Genomic DNA, 17788 nt, shown 5'->3' with positions numbered 1-17788 from the left:
CTTTCTTTCATTCCGAAATCATGTTTCCATCCAAATCAAATTAAATCACCACATCTTAAAATAGTCAGACTTTCTCATGAGACAGGGTTAAGGATATTTTAATTTCTTGTAATTGTCGCGTTTTATGCATCTGCCACCTAGAGATAACTGGATTATAATTTAAATCATTTTCTAAAGAACAAAAAGGTGACACATAAAAACAGAGACTAGGAAAAACGACATTCTCTTCACATAAAAAACAAGCAAACTTTAATTATAACCTTAATCTTTAAAATTAACAAGCACCCCTCCCCCAGACACTCCGATAAACATATTAAATCTTATTTACAGCATAGATGATTCAGATATACAGTATTTATGAATGAACCAATCACACTGCTTACTAAGCAACAACTGGTTTTATGCAGTACTTTTGAAATACTCTTCAAACACACTCCATATTGATATTTGGTAATGAACTGCTACCAAACTCAACTACAACAGCCACTGAATTTCATCTGGCTCAGGAAGTGGAGCTGCTCTAAAGGCACGTCACATTAGCCAAATTTTGTGGGCAAAAAATAAACACTGTTGGATGTCAATGGTGTCGCACAGCTCACATCAGAAAACTGTGAGACCCACTTGAAACAGGTGCGAAATCTGCGAGGGGAAATATCAGCATCGTGCAAAAATCACTGATCAAGTGGAATCCAATTGAAATGACTGGATGTGAAAAAAAATTCTGGAAATTTCATCTGGCAAAATTGTTACAATCCAGTCATTTAAAAAGGAATCTGTGCAATAGACCTTGAGCATGAAGACAAAGTCACAAAAGCAGATTTTGCTCTTCAAGTTTGGTCAAACATAATTACATGAGTACAAACATAATCTTATTGCAAAGCGTTACCACAAAATCTGTGAGGGGACTTTTTGTGCCCTTACACAAAACTCCATATCACACAGATTTCTATTGAAACTGGATTTCGCTCAATAAAACTTTGCCAAGAAATGATACTTGTGATCGCCCTTCTTAACACCATGTACCATTTTTTAATGGGACCATACAAAGCAAAGCATCAAACTCAATATCGGTACGATAAGGAATATTCCAGGTCAAAGATGTTAAGCTCAATGGGCAACATCTGTGACATGCTGTTGTTAATCATAAAAAAAATTATGTAGAAAAAAACAACAACACTTGGCCCACAGAGTTACACTGTAAAGGTGCGGTCACATTCAGGAAGTCGAAAATGGGCTGATTTTTGCCTTTCAAAATTTTGTGCGCAAACAAATGCACATTTTTCGTCGTAAAAAGTAGCAGAGCTGCTCACACAAAAGTCACATTAAAAACAAGCTGCCCTCTGTTGGTCATAACGTCAAATTTCATGGGACTAATTTGAACATGAGCAAAATGTGCTTGGGGAAACTTTTCGCCTTTGCGAAAAACTCAATTGCACAAATTACTATTGAAATAAAGGTCATTTATTAAGGTTATTGGTCAGACTACACTTCTCATTCCATTGAGTTCCGTTATTGAAGATGTGGTCACATTAGCAAGTAGAAAGCACAGCTCATAAAGAAAACACTTTTTAACCAAGAAGCTTTCGGCTTGTCAATGTGACAAATCCACATAAACTGGAACCAGTTGCGAAATCTGCCAGGAGAAATCTGGAGTAACTTTACTTTTAAACTATTAAACAACGTGCATTTTCACGGCATTCAGAATTCAAGTTTGATTGTGACCTCTTAGCTGAATTAAAAGAACCAACTACTTTAAATCTACATTGGAGCAAAATGGAATAGATTCTTTGTATATTTTGAATTACGTTTTTGGAGATTGTGCACAGTGTGATATATTACGAATGATACAATATCCGTAGAAATTTAGCTGGCTCCAAGTTTAGTGGCCACATCTTATATTGCAACATCTACTTACCCTGGAATATTCCTTTGAGTTAAAATTTTGTTGGATAAAAATAGTTTAAAGTGCCCCCATTATTGATTTTTGAAAATGACCTTTCGTGCAGCGAATGAAAACATCATACAAAGTTACAAATCTGAAAGTGCACCGTGTAGAAAGTTATTTTCTCTCAAAAGAAAGAGTCGACTCTGAATCACTGAAAAAGAGTCGTTTTAAAACGAATCCCAAGCAGTTTAATGTTGACGTCAACAAGAAACATTAGCATATTTCCCACCCCATTGTTGCGCACGCAGACTTGGGAAAACATCCATTCTTTGCCACTAGGTGATGCTTCTATTTGAGCGGTAAAAATAGTGATAATGCTTTACACAAAGCAGCACTGCGCTCACAAACACTGCTTTATCAGGCATGATGCGGACCAATCACTGCAGATTAGCGTCACACAAAGGATGATTTTGGAAAAATTAATCAATGAGTGAATCGTTTGGGAGTCGTTGACCAAATAAGGTAAAAACAAATGCATATTATAAGACAATGAAAGTGTTTTTTGACCTTACAAGCATCTAAACCTGTTGTTGGGGACTCCCAAAACCAAAATATGAACCTTTCATAACCCATAATAAGGGCACTTTAAATAAGTTAGATACAAAATTTGGTAAAAGTGATCACAGTAGAGCAAAAAAGGAAATGTGACAGTATAAGTGCATTTTAAGAGCTCAGAGGATTATGAGAGCATGAGGCAGCCTCTTGAATGATGCAGATCAATCATGGTTAGTCAGTTAAGGCTGTGCTTGAACTAGAAGAGATGTGGTGATGTAGTCTCAGTTGTTCTTTAGTAAGGAATGAGCACTCCTCAAACTATATACTCTCATTTAATATAGTTAAATTATTATACATTTTACAATTCTATAGGTACAAGTATATAAACAGTCAAAAAAAGTGCACTTGCAGAGGGAAAAACCAACACATCACATAGACAGTATTTAAAACACAGATCAAAACAGGTCTGTGGTGCATAATGATAATGTCACTGAGGGAAGGGGGCACTGTGCCACTCATCACCTCTAGATCTCCCTTTCATGGGTAACCAGAGCAAACAATGAACAAATCAACCCACAGTATGTACGCCAAAACACCACAGCTACAGTGTACCATGAATCGTGTTGCAGTATGATGGGTCTGAGGTGGTTGCTGCACGGAAATATTCCTCAATATACAATATAACCTGTGGTGTACACTTTTTATGTGACTTCAACAATAAAATCAAGGCTGAATCTCGAAAAAAGAAAGAAAAAGAAATGTATTGTTGTAGTTTCACCCCCAAAATCATGACATTTTGCTATCATAAATTGATTTTATGCATTGTGACATTTTTTTTTTAAATCTAAAAATAATGCATTTAAAATCCCATTTGCATTTCTATAATCCAATAATAAAATATTTTTTAATATATATATATATTTTTTGACATTATAGTAAATAAAGATTTGGGAGGAAATGTGCTTAACTGTCAAAGTCAAAATTTCCTAAATCTTAATTGCCCTAAAGTAACCTTTATTTTCTTTTGGAAACATGTTAATTATAATTATTTTCAATTCAGGCTGAAATATGACTTTAACATAAGTTTTTGGGAGATTCACCCATTCAGATTCAAAGTTTCAACTGAATCTATTATTCTTTATACATACGATACATTTTTGGGGCATTTCGTGAAATACATTTTGAAACCACCAATCTCTAAACAAATGTGTTATTTTATATTTCTAGATGTGTCTGCCAAACAAACGCACAATGTAAATAATAACAAAATTGACAAGATTAGTTGTCCTTAATTTCAATAGGACGGTTGGAGGTCTGTGCAGAAAGACGGGTGAGGTTAAGTTAGACGATAACCTCTAACCCAAGCCAGACTGAGATGGCGGTAAACATCTGATATGCAGCAGATAGCGCCGACCGAATGACAAGATCTGAATGGATGTGTCTTTCTCCCCTTCACCTCCTTTGTGCTTTCAGAAGCTCTTTAAATGCATGACCAATGCAACAAGGTAAATCTCTGAGTGTATAAGGGGTTTTGATAGCTCTTATTTGGCTGTCTGGTCATATTTTGTCAAAACAAAATCAAGGGGAATTCAGTTTAATACCAACAAAGTTATGATATGTCACAATGTATAAAATGATTTAGTTTAAGAGCTAATTGGCTGAATGGTTTTATCCCAGTCTAGTAAGTCTCGATTTACTTTAAAAGAAGGAACTGTGTGTAAGAATCACAGGAGAAGTTAAAAACACGCACAGTCTCTCAGTCGGGACGTGATTCACCTCTACTGCCCGTGCCTCTTCGGCAGAGAACCACAGACACTCGGAGCTGAAAGAAAAAAAAAGGAACATTTAAAAACGGTATTATTCATTCCAACTTAATCTTAATCTCCATCTGTGAGGAACAGACAATTACTAGTAAACACGTATTTTAAATCATAACATTTTTCACAATATTCCTGTTTTGACTATATTTGTGATCAAATAAATATAGCCTTGGTGAGCATAATATAATAATTTATAATATAATAATCCTTTTAACTGTAAAGTGAATGAACTTGAACACATAATGCTTAAATCTTGTAATTATACCGTATTTTTCGGACTATAAGTCACACCTAAGTATAAGTCGCATCAGTCCAAAAATACGTCATGATGAGGAAAAAAACATATATAAGTCGCACTGGACTATAAGTCGCATTTATTTAGACCCAAGAACCAAGAGAAACATTACCGTCTACAGCCACGAGAGGGCGCTCTATATCTTCAGTGTAGACTAAAGGAGCACTGAGCAACATAGAGCGCCCTCTCGTGGCTGTAGACGGTAATGTTTTCTCTTGGTTCATTTCTCTCGGTACATGTCAAATTAATTTTGATAAATAAGTCGCACCGGACTATAAGTCGCAAGACCAGCCAAACTATTAAAAAAAGTGTGACTTATAGTCCGGAAAATACGGTACTTTGATAACGGTATGTATTTTCAGACTTATCCTGGTGTAATGTATTGAGCCATAGACTTTCAAGTTACACTTGATTTTGATTGTCCCCTTTAGAAATCATGTTGACTATAAAGCCCCTTTTACACTGCATGTCAGACCCGCAATATTTCCGGAACATTGCCGGGTCACCTTCTGTGTGAAAGCAACCACGTCCCGGGATTGATTACCGTATTGAACCCTCTTCGGGGACCTAGTAACATTGCGGAGTTCGACCCGGGACGAGCGCTGTGTGAACAAGAGCCAGATCCAATGCCATGTCGAAGTGATGATGCGCGTTATCGCACGACTCTTTTACCGGCTGTTTTGAAGGAAGATCAACGTTCGCGACGAAAACATATGTGCAAACTGTAATGAAGCAGAGATCAGTTAGTTCCTCACTTTCCGCGCTGACGCAGAGATCGTTTGCTTGCTTTAGTGAAAGTATAAGGTGCCTAGCGTTTTTGACTCGTACATTACACGTCATGCGCTGATGTCACATGTCGTTACGGGATCTTTACGGGTTGTGTGTGAAAGCACGCACATATCCCGGGTCATCACTGGCAGTGTGAAAGTTCAAAATCTAGCGACCAGGGAACAATTGCAGGAACACTTTACCTGTGTATTTGCCGGAATGGCAGTGTGAAAGGGGCTTAAGTAATGCAACTAACTCTAGCTCTATCCTAACAGTCTACCCTAATTAGAGTTAGCCGAATAAGTTTTGTAGAATCAGCAGAACGTCTAATGCAGGGGTGACCAAACTCAGTCCTGGAGGGCTGGTGTCCTGCAGAGTTTAGATCCAAGTTTGGGCACCCTTGGTCAAACATCAGAATAAAGTGCACTATTTATTGAACATACTGTAACGGTTTTGTTTATTTTTATGTCTTTTATGAGAATGTTAGTTGTTCTCTGCAGTAATCCCAGAACGTTCCTTTTACTCACTGATAGAAAGTAACCCTGGTATAACCCAGTCATATGAAAGTGTTGAACTGACCCGAGGGGGGAGGTTGTGTGTGTCTGGTCTGATGTCAGGCAGCGGTCAGGGTGTCCGGGCCCCTAACAGTTACACTGCTGCTTGACCTGTGCAGCAGAGCCCCGGGGCTGTCTGAGCTGCCGCAGGGACGCGTCGCCGTACTGGATCCCAGAACCCATCCGCTCCGGATCCAACTCACCTGCAGGAGCACACAGAGAACACACAGCTCAACTCTCTAAAGCCTACTGTATCATACTCAATAAACACATTTCTAAGGTTTTTAGACCGTGAATATCAAATACGATACAATACATTGAGGAACATTTCCTTAATCTCTCAATCATCATTGTATTGCATTGCCCCCCCTAATAAAAACTAAATTGGATCATAAAACTAAGCATTTAAACATCATCTCACTAAGACGAGATGAAGAGTGACAATTGATATTAATATGCATTTTATTTATATAGTCTTTATTGATTTTGGCCATATATTCTTCTATATGAGCCATAAAAACCAAATGTATCAAATATGATACTCAAGCAAGCAAGCATTTTTGTTTTCAAGGATCAATAAACTATAACTATTACTCAAACTTTACAGTGTTAAACTTTATCTGCTTCACTATGATGGCTGGGGTGAAGCTTTACAAAAGCATTTCGGCTACATTTAGACCGCAATGTCTTGGCAGTGCAGTTTTCACTTACCCGACTCAATCTTATTGAGGATGGTACGAGCACATTTGAGAAAGGCTTCCTCTACGTTCTCCCCGGTTAAAGCACTCGTCTCCAGAAACATCAGCTCTGAGAGGAGGACAGAGTCAGGCTTACACATCAAAATCAGTCATCTGATGATGCTGCAAACGCTAAGTGTCAGCATCAGTAGCAGGAACCAACTTATGGTCTTTAGCCATGTCTACAGCACAGAAGAGCTCGTAAATGAGCTGCTGATAAAAAAATCCTGCAGGTCTAACAACAGCGAGGAAGAGAAGCGCGTTCTCTGCTGTTTGGACACTTGTGATTTATGAATACAACAAAGATATCGCTAGACATATGACAAACAGGTGCCAGAAGCAAGAGAAAATTGATGTTGTGTCACACTGTGTAGAAACGGGCAAAGAAAAAAAAAAGACGAAAGCTACAAATGTGTTATGCCTAAAGAGCAGCTCTAACCGTTCTCCTGGGCAAAGCGAGACGCCTCTAGGAAGGTGACCTCACGGTCCGCATCCAGATCCCTTTTATTCCCGCACAGGATGATGGCGATGTTGGGGCTGGCCAGTGTCCGTGCATCTGTCAGCCAGTTAGTCAGAGTATTGTAGGTCTCCCGACTAGAGGACAGAGATAAAGCCAAAGTCAAATTCATTTGGATAATGTGTTTTTTTGTTGTTGTGTTTTTTTTCTTCTTACAATACAGTTTTAAAGCAGCTTTATGGAAAATCATGATGTTAATGCTAAAAACAATCTTCATATCTTCATGCCTTATAGTTACATTTAGCAGACAAGAGCCATGCAATAATATAGTTCACATTTTGCAAAAAAAAAAAAAAAAAAATACAATCAAGCAGCTGAGGTTTGCTACACAGTATATATTATCCTGTGCAATTATAATGCATGTATGCAGAAACATAATACAACTTTATATAAACAGCTTTGCAATAATATATTTTACGGTAAAATAAAGTAACAATAATGGTGTATGAGAGTATAATCTGTGTGTACTGTTAAAGTTGTATATATAAATATCATCAAGCTGTGCAATAATGCAGTTTTCATTTAAACCATTGGTCTCAAACTCAAATCCTGGAGGGCCACAGCTCTGCACAGTTTTGCTCCAACCCTAATCAAACACACCTGATCCAGCTAATCAAGGTCTTCAGGATTACTAGAAACTTCCAAGCAGGTGTGATTTGGAGCTGGTTGGAGCTAAACTCTGCAGAGCTGTGGCCCTCCAGGAATTGAGTTTGAGACCACTGATTTAAACAATCAAGCAGCTGATATTTGCTTTTGTATATCATATTACGTGACTGTATTATGAATAAAGTTGGACAAATGTATCCAACTTTTAATATAATCGCTCTGCGATCACATTAGGTCACATTTTTGGCACTAACAAATCAATCAGTTGAGATTTGATATATAATATGTACTGTTAACTGTATTAAGTGTATTATGTGTATCTGGTAAGATTAAAATATGCTTTTAGTAGTTGTATAATTGACTTTGCCAGAGATAATTCATCCACCTCACAGGTGTGCCTTAGGCTGGCTACAATGAACTGCAGTCAGTTCGAGACCACGATGAGCATGCAGATGAGCTCCCTGAGATGGTTTCTGACAGTTTGTGCAGAAATTCTGGACGTGGAGGTCCTGGGCTGGTGTGGTTACACATGGTCTGTGTTTGTGAGGCAGGTTTGATGTACTGCCAAATTCTCTGAAACACCTTTGGAGATGGTTTATGGTAGAGAAATGAATATTCAATTCACGGGTAACAGCTCTGGTGGACATTCCTGGGGTTAGCACGTCAACTGCATGCTCCCTCAAAACTTGGGACATCTGTGGCATTGTGCTGTGTGATAAAACTGCACATTTTAAAGTGGTTTTTATTGTGGCTAGCCTGAGGCACACCTGTGCAATAATCATGCTGTCTAATCAGCATCTTGATATGCCCCACCTGTGAGGTGGATGGATTATCTCAGCAAAGGAGAAGTGCTCACGTACACAGATTTAGACAGATTTGTGAACAATAATTGAGAGAAATAAAAAAGCAAAAAAAAGCACATATCTCTTGATGGAGCGTGAAACTCTGAAGCACTCAGTAAGAGTTCGGTGAGTGAACATATTTCTGAGCTAAACTTATATTAGCCTCCAACTCACACACTGGCAAGTAAAATCTTGGAATTTATAACCCATTGGCTAATATTAGTGATCATTTAGTCGCCCAGAGTAAAGATTCAGTCGCATATGCAAGTGATTTACTCGCAATGTAGAGGGTTGCCCTACACAGATAAACTGTACAGAGTGATACCAGTAAAGTTTACTTTTTTTTTATGTTATATCTTGACTTTATGAGAACGGCCAAGTGTAATTTTCTGAGTCAATGTATTTAACCTGATTTCCACCATTTATTATCAGTCCCAGAGAAACTGCCTTTGTGAGCGAATAACAGCGAACACTTAACATACGTCACTGTTAATACTGCTTCTCAGAAGCCAATGTCTGTGACGACCTCCGAGTGCTACAATACATGACTCATGATGCCTTCCTTCGCGTTTCCTTACTGTCTGTGCGCTCATCACGTTTTCAGGGAATCTGGTTTTGTCTGAGTCACTGGTCTCCAGAGTTAACATCAGCCTGTGGCCACAGCAACAGATGAAAAGGAGCGTGGGAAATGTGTTTCAGTGTAAAGCAGTGAAAACGGTCTGCAGCAGTTCAGTGCTGAAGGACGATCCTCATCGAACACACACGATCCATCACTCTGTTCAGGTTTCTCTCTCACTGTCTCACACCCCGTCTAATGGACCGAGGGCTGCCGCTCGCCAGATGATGACATTTTATTACAGCGCTGTCAGACTTTATTAATCCAGTGTCTTTGTCTCTATTACCAAGACAGCTGCATGCCAACCTGCAGCTCATTCAATTCAACGCCACACTCATTCTCTCTATCTCCATTTCATTCCACTTCAAACTTTATCTTTTAACTGTGGCCTTACCTTGTGATGTCATACACGAGAAGCGCCCCTGCTGCTCCACGATAGTAACTGCGGGTCACCGACCTGTAAGACACAAGCGGAGAATGACCTCAACCAATCAGAGTCAGCACAGAACAGCGAGGATGTCCTGACGAGCCAATCACAGGGAGGTACCTAAAGCGCTCCTGCCCAGCTGTGTCCCAGATCTGCAGTTTGACCGTTTTGCCGGCAACATTGACAACCCTGGAGCCAAACTCAACGCCGATGGTGTGGTTGGAGTCCTGTTTGACTGTGACACACAATGGCTGGTTAGAAGCAGAGCTGACAAACTGTTAGAAGAGGCCATTTCATTCAAGTTTGATGCCAGATGTCTTGTTTTTCTATTATTTAAACTATTACAGTTATTATTATTAATTAGAATGTAGTTTTCTATTTTGAGTTGTCATTTTAATTTTAGTTAATTATTATAACATTTTGTAATGTGATTTTCTAATTTTGATTCATTTTTGTTCTTTTAAAGATTATTGTTTTGATTTAATTTATTTGTATTTGTATTTCAGCTTTAGTTAAAGTTCAGTTTTATACTGAAACAAAAGGTAACATTCAATTGAATCGGTCATATTCAAATCAAAAAACATTATCATCACTAAATCAAGCTAAATACAATATATATTTTTTCTTCTTAAATTAAATTAGTTTTAGTAGTTGACAAACATTCACTTTCTCTTCTCTTTTTTTCCATGCAATTCTTTAAAAAAATATTAAAATATACAAAGTTTATTAACCTGTTAAATGTCTCCCCGTCCCGTTTACGGGACACCTACGTTGACTATACTATATTACAATCAAATTTAATCTAATCTTGACAAACTATATATCGTTGGAAAGGTCTAAGACTCCCAAATATATATTATACCAATATTTTTTGTTAAAAACTATGTAGGAAAAGTAATAGATCAATTTATGACAAGAGTGCACCCTCAGAAATCTACATTACAAAAGGAGCTTTGACCTTTGTTTAAAAAAAAGACTTCCTCGTTGCCTTTTTCTCTATCACATTTTAGAAATCATCAGAAGTTATATATCACTTGAAAACATAAAATCTCAAAATTCATCCTTTAAAACCCATTTTAAAATCAGACATTGCATTACCATGTAAATGGTTCATCAAAATCATGTTACAAAATGTTTTCAGCCATGAAATATAAAAATTTAGGTGTGTATCATGCACATTCATGTCTATCTTCAAAAACGTGAGTGACAGTTATCCGGTTAAAGTTTTCATATTTAGATTTTAATTGTAACTTTAAAAAAATATATAATATATATAAAGTTGGACTGAGAAGATATTTTTCTCTCCTTTTTTTTAATCATGTAAAATCTTATTTGTTTTATGATATGGCCCCTGATGACTTGCATATTCAATTCTCATATTATAACATATTCAAAGTTCATTTCTGTCTTGGAAACAACTTTAAAAGGTAGGGTCATTTAAAGTCCATTCAGTGTTATAGACATAATTAGTAATTACGCCTCTTTCCTTCATTTCCTCTGTAAATTGAGATCGACATTGGGATTTCCATTCATTGCTTAACATACTTTTATTCATGTTTCAAAAGCATGTACAGCTACTCTGACTTCACAAAGAATTAACATTCAAGGCCTCCTCGTTCTCTCTGCTGAACGCTCAGAGAATTAAAGGTCATGTTTTAATTCAAGTCTTTGTGGCAGTGAGACATTAAAATGGGCTTACACTTGTTCTCTATGAACTGATGAAGGAGGCATGATTTCCCAGTCCCAGCGCTGCCAATCACCAGGAACTTAAACAGGAAATCTGAAACCAAGAGGGAGAGAAAAAAGAAAGAGAATCAATATCGCTGTTGCACTGCACAGAGAACATGTTTAACAGCTGTTTGGTTGTTGCTCAGAGCACTTGGCCACCTATATAGACTTAAAGGTCCCCTTCTTCGTGATCCCATGTTTCAAACTTTAGTTAGTGTGTAATGTTGTTGTTAAGAGTATAAATAATATCTGTAAAATTCTAAAGCTCAAAGTTAAATGCCAAGCGAGATATTTGATTTAACAGAATTCGCCTATGTTATGTTGACTACATCCCTCTAGTTCTTGCAGTAACGATCACTAGTGAATGATCAATGATTCACTAAAACCGTTTTTTTTGACTAACCTCTGCCCACATGAATACACAAAAAAGGGGGCGTGGCCTTGTTGCGCTCTGACGGAGAAGAGGAAGAGCTGCGTTTGTTTTTGCCATGTCGTTGAAACGCTGTTATTTTCATCTCGGGGTCCAATCACCTTTGTTTGGCCTTCCCAGGGATGCAGTACTTGGAGATTAATGTTTACAATTTATGTTTAACTCGGTTCCCGAAAATTATAATACACATGTAAAACTATGTGCAGCACATTTTTCTGAGGACAGCTTCCTCAATCTCAATCAGTTTAATGCCGGATTCACAAAAAGATTATTTTTGAAATATGGAGCAGTTCCCTCTTAGTCTGGAGAAGGTGTTGTTTATAGACCACAACCGGTAAGTGTATTTTATTATTTAAGTTGGTGCGTTTAACAGTTTCTGCAACTTACTACACATAGGGCAACGCTGTTTAGCTTTGTTAACTAGATGTTAGGCCTGCGCAAAAACACATGTGTTCAGGTCAGGATTTCCAGGTTTTCAAAACAAATCCTACCCACTTGCTTCACAAAACTAGTCCAAATCTAGCCCAATCGCGTTTCCAGGAGGGCAGCGTGCTGTAAGCTGCTGTCGCATCACAACACAGGAACCGCTGGCCCAATCAGAACCCGTTACGTATTTCTGGAGGAGGGACTTTATAGAACAAAGAAGACATCAGCCCGTTTTTATGACAGTGAAAACAGCGGTATACAGATAGGTGAATTGTGTGAAAATAATGTGTTTCTTTACACGCGAAACATGAACATGTTATATTGCACACTGTAAACACAATCAAAGCTTAAAAAAAAAAAAACATGAAAACGTGACCTTTAAATTCCATCTCAATGACAAATCTGCGTTCTTATGACCGTTAGATTGAAGAGTGTTTTATTTGAACAATTAAACCCATCTGAAATTGAAAACTGAAATGCAACGTTCTTCTAAGAAGAGAAAAGTAACCGACTAAACATGCATGATTGAAACTGCAGATTGCTCATATTTTCTATTGTGTGGTAGGCCTGATTCTGCCAAAGATGAATCCAGCAGGAATATCAGAAGTCTCTGAAAAAGACTGCATTTATTTGATCAAAAACACAGTCAAAACCGTAATAAAACGGTAATGTATGTTAAAAAACTAAACTATTGGTTGACCACTTCTCCTCGGCACTAATGCTCTATATCTAATCTCATCATCTCTTCCAACATTATGTTATAGACTTTTATAAGCCATTCATCAATGCAATACCATGTCAATAAAATAGTAAATGCATGTGAAATGCATCCTTACTGAAGGCACAATGACATGATAGCAGGATGTCATAGCTCAGAAGTTCAGCGGGGTAAGAGCGGGTCTTGACCCGACCCACGCAGAGACAAGAGCATCCCAAAAGCTCTTTGTGTTGGAAGAGGACAGAGTAAGAACATTTGCATGTGTGGGTATGACATGCAATGAGCCATAACGGCTGGAACAGAGGAGGGTTTCAAGTAGGGTTTAAATGCAGAAAAGATGTCTGCAGTGTGGAAATTTCTAAAGTGTCTGTGAAAGATGCAAAAATGGCTGTTTGCAAACACTGTTCTGCTGAAATGTTCATCTGCAAAAATGCAAAGCACAACAAGTTTAATCAAGACACAGAGAGAACGAAAGGGAGATTTCCTGCTCCCAGTTCCAGCACACCCACTCCATCTGTGATCCAGAAGTCACAAAACACATTCAACATCAAATACAATTGAATAATCTTTAGAGTAGTTTAATGAACAAATGTGGCAACAGCTGTCATCAAGGTCTGCTGCAACTCCCTCAGCACCTTGAAACTTGTTTTGTGGGTTCATCCGCTTTTTTGCACTCTTTTCAATGCCCCTTTTTTAGAAGTTGTACAGAGTATGCTACATTCTTCCGCAGTCAGCTAGGCACCTAATATAGGCTATTCACAAAGGAGGCCTCAAAGATGGCCAAATAAAACTATTTTAGTTTGACTAATTTTCATTTAATTATTTTATGTTACATTGTGTTTTGTTGCCGTTTTAGCTGGTGGATTGTTTAAAAGATACTCAATGTTAAATGTTTAAACTGTAGTTTTCAATTTTTTTTTAAAGCAAGACAAAATAGTAAAAAGCACCCTTTTACTATTTAATTTATGCAATGGTAGAAAAAAAACAAAGAGAGAGAAAACAAATGGTTTAAAGTTTAGTTTAGAGACGACTAGGTTTTAGGACAGATCTATTATGAATACTCAGTCTTAATGGAAAAAGGTAAAAACGGTAGGGACCTTCAATGGATAAATGACTTCTGCAATCACTCCAACATGACATTTAGGGATAATAAATCATATTAAATGAAGTGGTCCAGACTCAGACAGTCAGCTAATGGGTGCTATTTCTGGTGTGAGTGTGTGTGTACTCTGACAACATGACCTCGAGCATCTTCAGGCAAAAGCAGTTGGTGGCTACATGTTTACAGCCAGTCTGTACAGATACTAGCACCTTAAACATCAGTTTTTGTACACAATTTATTGTTTCAGATTTAATTACTTGTACATGCCATGTGCAAGATGCATCTTTTCCATATAATGATGATAACTTTAAAGGGAAGTAGAAGGGTGTTGAAAAGTGTTGCAAAATATTAAAAAGGACTGAATTTCAGGCCTAAGTTTACTCATGTAACTGCCGGTTTAGATGCACAGATGCAAATTCAAATTTCACTTCCTATAATGGTCCATGTTGAAATAATGAAATATCATATCCATCATAGGACTGCAACAATTAATCTATAAAACTAAATAAAACTGGAATTGATATTGGGATTATAGTGAGATTATCAAAGCAAAGGGTGTGATGTAAATAAACATATGCACTGCATGTTTAAGGGTAAAGCACGACACTGTGCTATTAATGTTAGCAATGTCTACTGCTTTAATATGAATTAGTCATAACGAATAATCGAATATGAATTAGGCTAACCATAATGAATTAGGCTAACCTGCTTCCCATACTTGTAGTTTTTTTTTTTTTTTTTATGAATACAAATTCAATTGTTTAACATTATTTTGAAATTGAAAACATTAAAATAAGTAATAAAACTAAATAACACAAAAAAAAAATTAATAATGCATAATACTACTACTAACAATATTAATATTGTAATTTTACTGTTAAAAATAATATATATTTTATTATACTTAAATTTTTATTCTACAGTGATACATTAGAATAATATTAGTTGTATTTTGTTTTGATTTAGTGATTTTAGATTTTTTCTTTGTAATTAACAACAATTACACATGCAAATTAGTGCGTTTAATACTACTTTTTGGTAGTACTGTAAAATTAATATCGATTAATCGCTTCCGGAACAAAAGTTTGTGTTTATATAATTTGTGTGCATATACCACATATATATTTAAAATCTATACATGTACGCATGTGTTTTTATACATGAATATACGCAGTACACACATATTAACATGCTTTTGTTTAGTAAACGATTAATCGATTTTACAGGCCTACTTTTTGGCATGTTTATTGTTGTGTAACACATACCGAGGCAGATGCTATCAAAAAAAAAAAAAAAAAAAAATGCATTATTTAGGGAAAAAAAGCAATATTCAGTGAAGTATAAAAGATGATTTCAGTGTCATCTGCTTTAGTGGGACAGATGAATCATACTGTACGTCACTCATGACAAATGCTATGATGAAGTCATGTTAAGAAGTCCCTGGAGATTGGCCTAGGATATCAATACACCATGAAAGAGCAATTACAGTGCCAGGGCAAGATGGTCGATTTTCTCTATTGGCATGGAAAGGTGATTTGTTGGCCAAGTGCAATGAGACCGACTCAGTTTCACGGGGGATTGATGGGGGTTGGAGGAGAGAAAGGAGAGATGAGAGTTGGAGGGGCTGGGGGGGGGGTTCTGCAACATGAAACTACTATCCACATTAACTACATGAATATTTTAACAGCACAAATACATCAGTCCATAATCAGTGAACCAGTGATTTAAAGGGACCACACATGCTTTATGGCTACATTCACAATGTTAGTGTATCTTTAATTGCATACTGCACACAGTGTATACTTTATGCAATGCTATTTACATGCTGAGAAAGAGAAGTTATAAGTCAGTGTTGATAGTATTTCTGATTCATACATCATGCTAGAAATGGAAAAACAAGTGGAACAAGCTGGAATAAAGTATTCCTTGCATTATGCTCCATGTTATTCTGTATATTTTGGCAATTGTTGTACTATTTTAATCTGGTATCATTCCATTTATACCAGCTTTTGCATATTGTGAATAAATGATATACACGGTCGATAGTAAGAGCAGAATCAATGCCATTTAAAACTCAAACTTTAGGGCACTGAAAAGACAACATCAAACCGCTTTCACAATTTCACCATTTGACTTTAGTATAATGTGAGTGAGACTATTTAAAGAAAACAAATTAATGGCAGCACTTTTTTATCCATCAGTAATTGGTTGGATGAAGAAAAGTGCTGTTCTGTGACAGGCTTGGGAGAGAGACGTGCGAGAGAGAGAGTTTAATTATATCCACTCCCCCCCAAATTTATATGGAGTAAAGACAGTCCTGCCCAGTATGAAGCTGCGCTCCACTGCACCCACACTGAGAACATGATCGACTCATTCCTCCTGACTACATTTAGTGTAGAAAAGAGAAGTATCAATTCGGCAACTAAACAGTTAACTCAAATCTTTTCTACAGTGGTCAGAAAAGCCCTCAGAAAAAGAAAGAATTACCGATGTAAAAAAGAAACCGCTAAAGATGCTTGGTTTGATAAAGATTGCCAAAAACTAAGAAAAGAATTAAGATCATTATCAAATAAAAAGCACAGAGACCCTGCAAACCAACAAATACGAGCCACATATCAAGAAACACTTAAACTATACAAGTCACTATTAATACAGAAGAAAACTGACCACATCAAAATTAAAATAAACAAAATTGAAGAAGCAATCGATCAAAATTCTTTTTGGGATTTATGGAATAATTTAGATAAATCCAAAGAGGCCAAACACCTTCCCATCTATGACCCAAAGATCTGGACTGAACATTTCAGAAAACTCTATTCTCTAAACGAACCAACCCTCGCCCAAAAACATCTGACCTCCCAATTAAATAACCTGGAATTCACGAGAAAAGACCAGCTCAATCATTTAGACAAACCCATAGAATTACCTGAACTGACAGAGAAGATGAAATCCCTCAAAAATAAGAAATCAAGTGGCTTAGATGGAATTTCTAATGAAATGCTGAAACACAGCAGCCCCAAACTTAGACTTGCTATCCTAACATTATTCAATCTCTTATTAAAATCTGGACACTTTCCTGAGATCTGGAAAGAGAACGTGATAACCCCAATTTTTAAACGAGGTGAGAAGTATGACCCAAATAATTATAGAGGCATCACAGTGAGCAGTAACCTCGGAAAACTATTCTGCTCCATCATCAATGACAGATTAATTCAGTTCATCCAAGAACACAAGATTTTAAACAATTGTCAAATTGGATTTATGCCAAAACAGAGAACTTCAAATCATATTTACACACTCCACACACTCATAGACAAATATGTTCATCAAACAAAACAAGGAAAAATATTTGGCTGCTTCATTGATTTTAAAAAAGCCTTTGATTCAGTATGGCACAATGGACTTTTTCTAAAACTGATTCAAAGCGGAATAGGAGGAAAGACATATGACATCATAAAGGACATATACAACGGGAACAAATGCTGTGTCAAGATCAACGACAGACGGACTGATTATTTCAGTCAGAACAGAGGAGTGCGTCAAGGCTGTAGCCTCAGCCCGACTCTGTTTAATATCTATATTAATGAACTGGCATCAGCACTTGAGAAGTCCCCTTGTCCTGGTCTGACCCTCGAGGGCAGAGAAGTCAAATGTCTCCTGTACGCTGACGATCTTCTGCTCTTGTCACCTCATGAAGAGGGGCTACACCAAAGCCTCTCGCTATTAGAAGATTACAGTAGAGACTGGGCCTTACCAATCAAC

The 17788-nt window shown here is 37.1% G+C and overlaps 2 protein-coding genes across 2 annotated transcripts in view; one reads left to right on the top strand and one right to left on the bottom strand.

Annotated features, from left to right (window-relative positions):
- Positions 1-232: 232 nt before the first annotated feature.
- LOC113058587 (ras-related protein Rab-4B-like) overlaps positions 233-17788 on the bottom strand; it is a 23605-nt gene continuing 6049 nt past the window's right edge. Inside the window, exons 2-8 of the mRNA XM_026226618.1 lie at positions 11322-11402; positions 9743-9857; positions 9590-9652; positions 7054-7208; positions 6589-6684; positions 5903-6080; positions 233-4262 (exon numbers count right to left, since the gene is read on the bottom strand). Of these exons, the coding sequence (XP_026082403.1) occupies positions 5965-6080; positions 6589-6684; positions 7054-7208; positions 9590-9652; positions 9743-9857; positions 11322-11402 (626 nt within the window). The 3' untranslated portion in view covers positions 233-4262; positions 5903-5964. The remainder of the gene's footprint in view (positions 4263-5902; positions 6081-6588; positions 6685-7053; positions 7209-9589; positions 9653-9742; positions 9858-11321; positions 11403-17788) is intronic.
- The window catches only part of LOC113058586 (uncharacterized), a 1901-nt gene continuing 1240 nt past the window's right edge, over positions 17128-17788 (top strand). Inside the window, exon 1 of the mRNA XM_026226616.1 lies at positions 17128-17788. Within this exon, the coding sequence (XP_026082401.1) occupies positions 17288-17788 (501 nt within the window). The 5' untranslated portion in view covers positions 17128-17287.

Source organism: Carassius auratus, chromosome 40, assembly GCF_003368295.1.
Source record: "Carassius auratus strain Wakin chromosome 40, ASM336829v1, whole genome shotgun sequence".
NCBI classification, from domain to species: Eukaryota; Metazoa; Chordata; class Actinopteri; order Cypriniformes; family Cyprinidae; genus Carassius; species Carassius auratus.
This window is presented reverse-complemented; position numbering and strand designations above follow the sequence as displayed.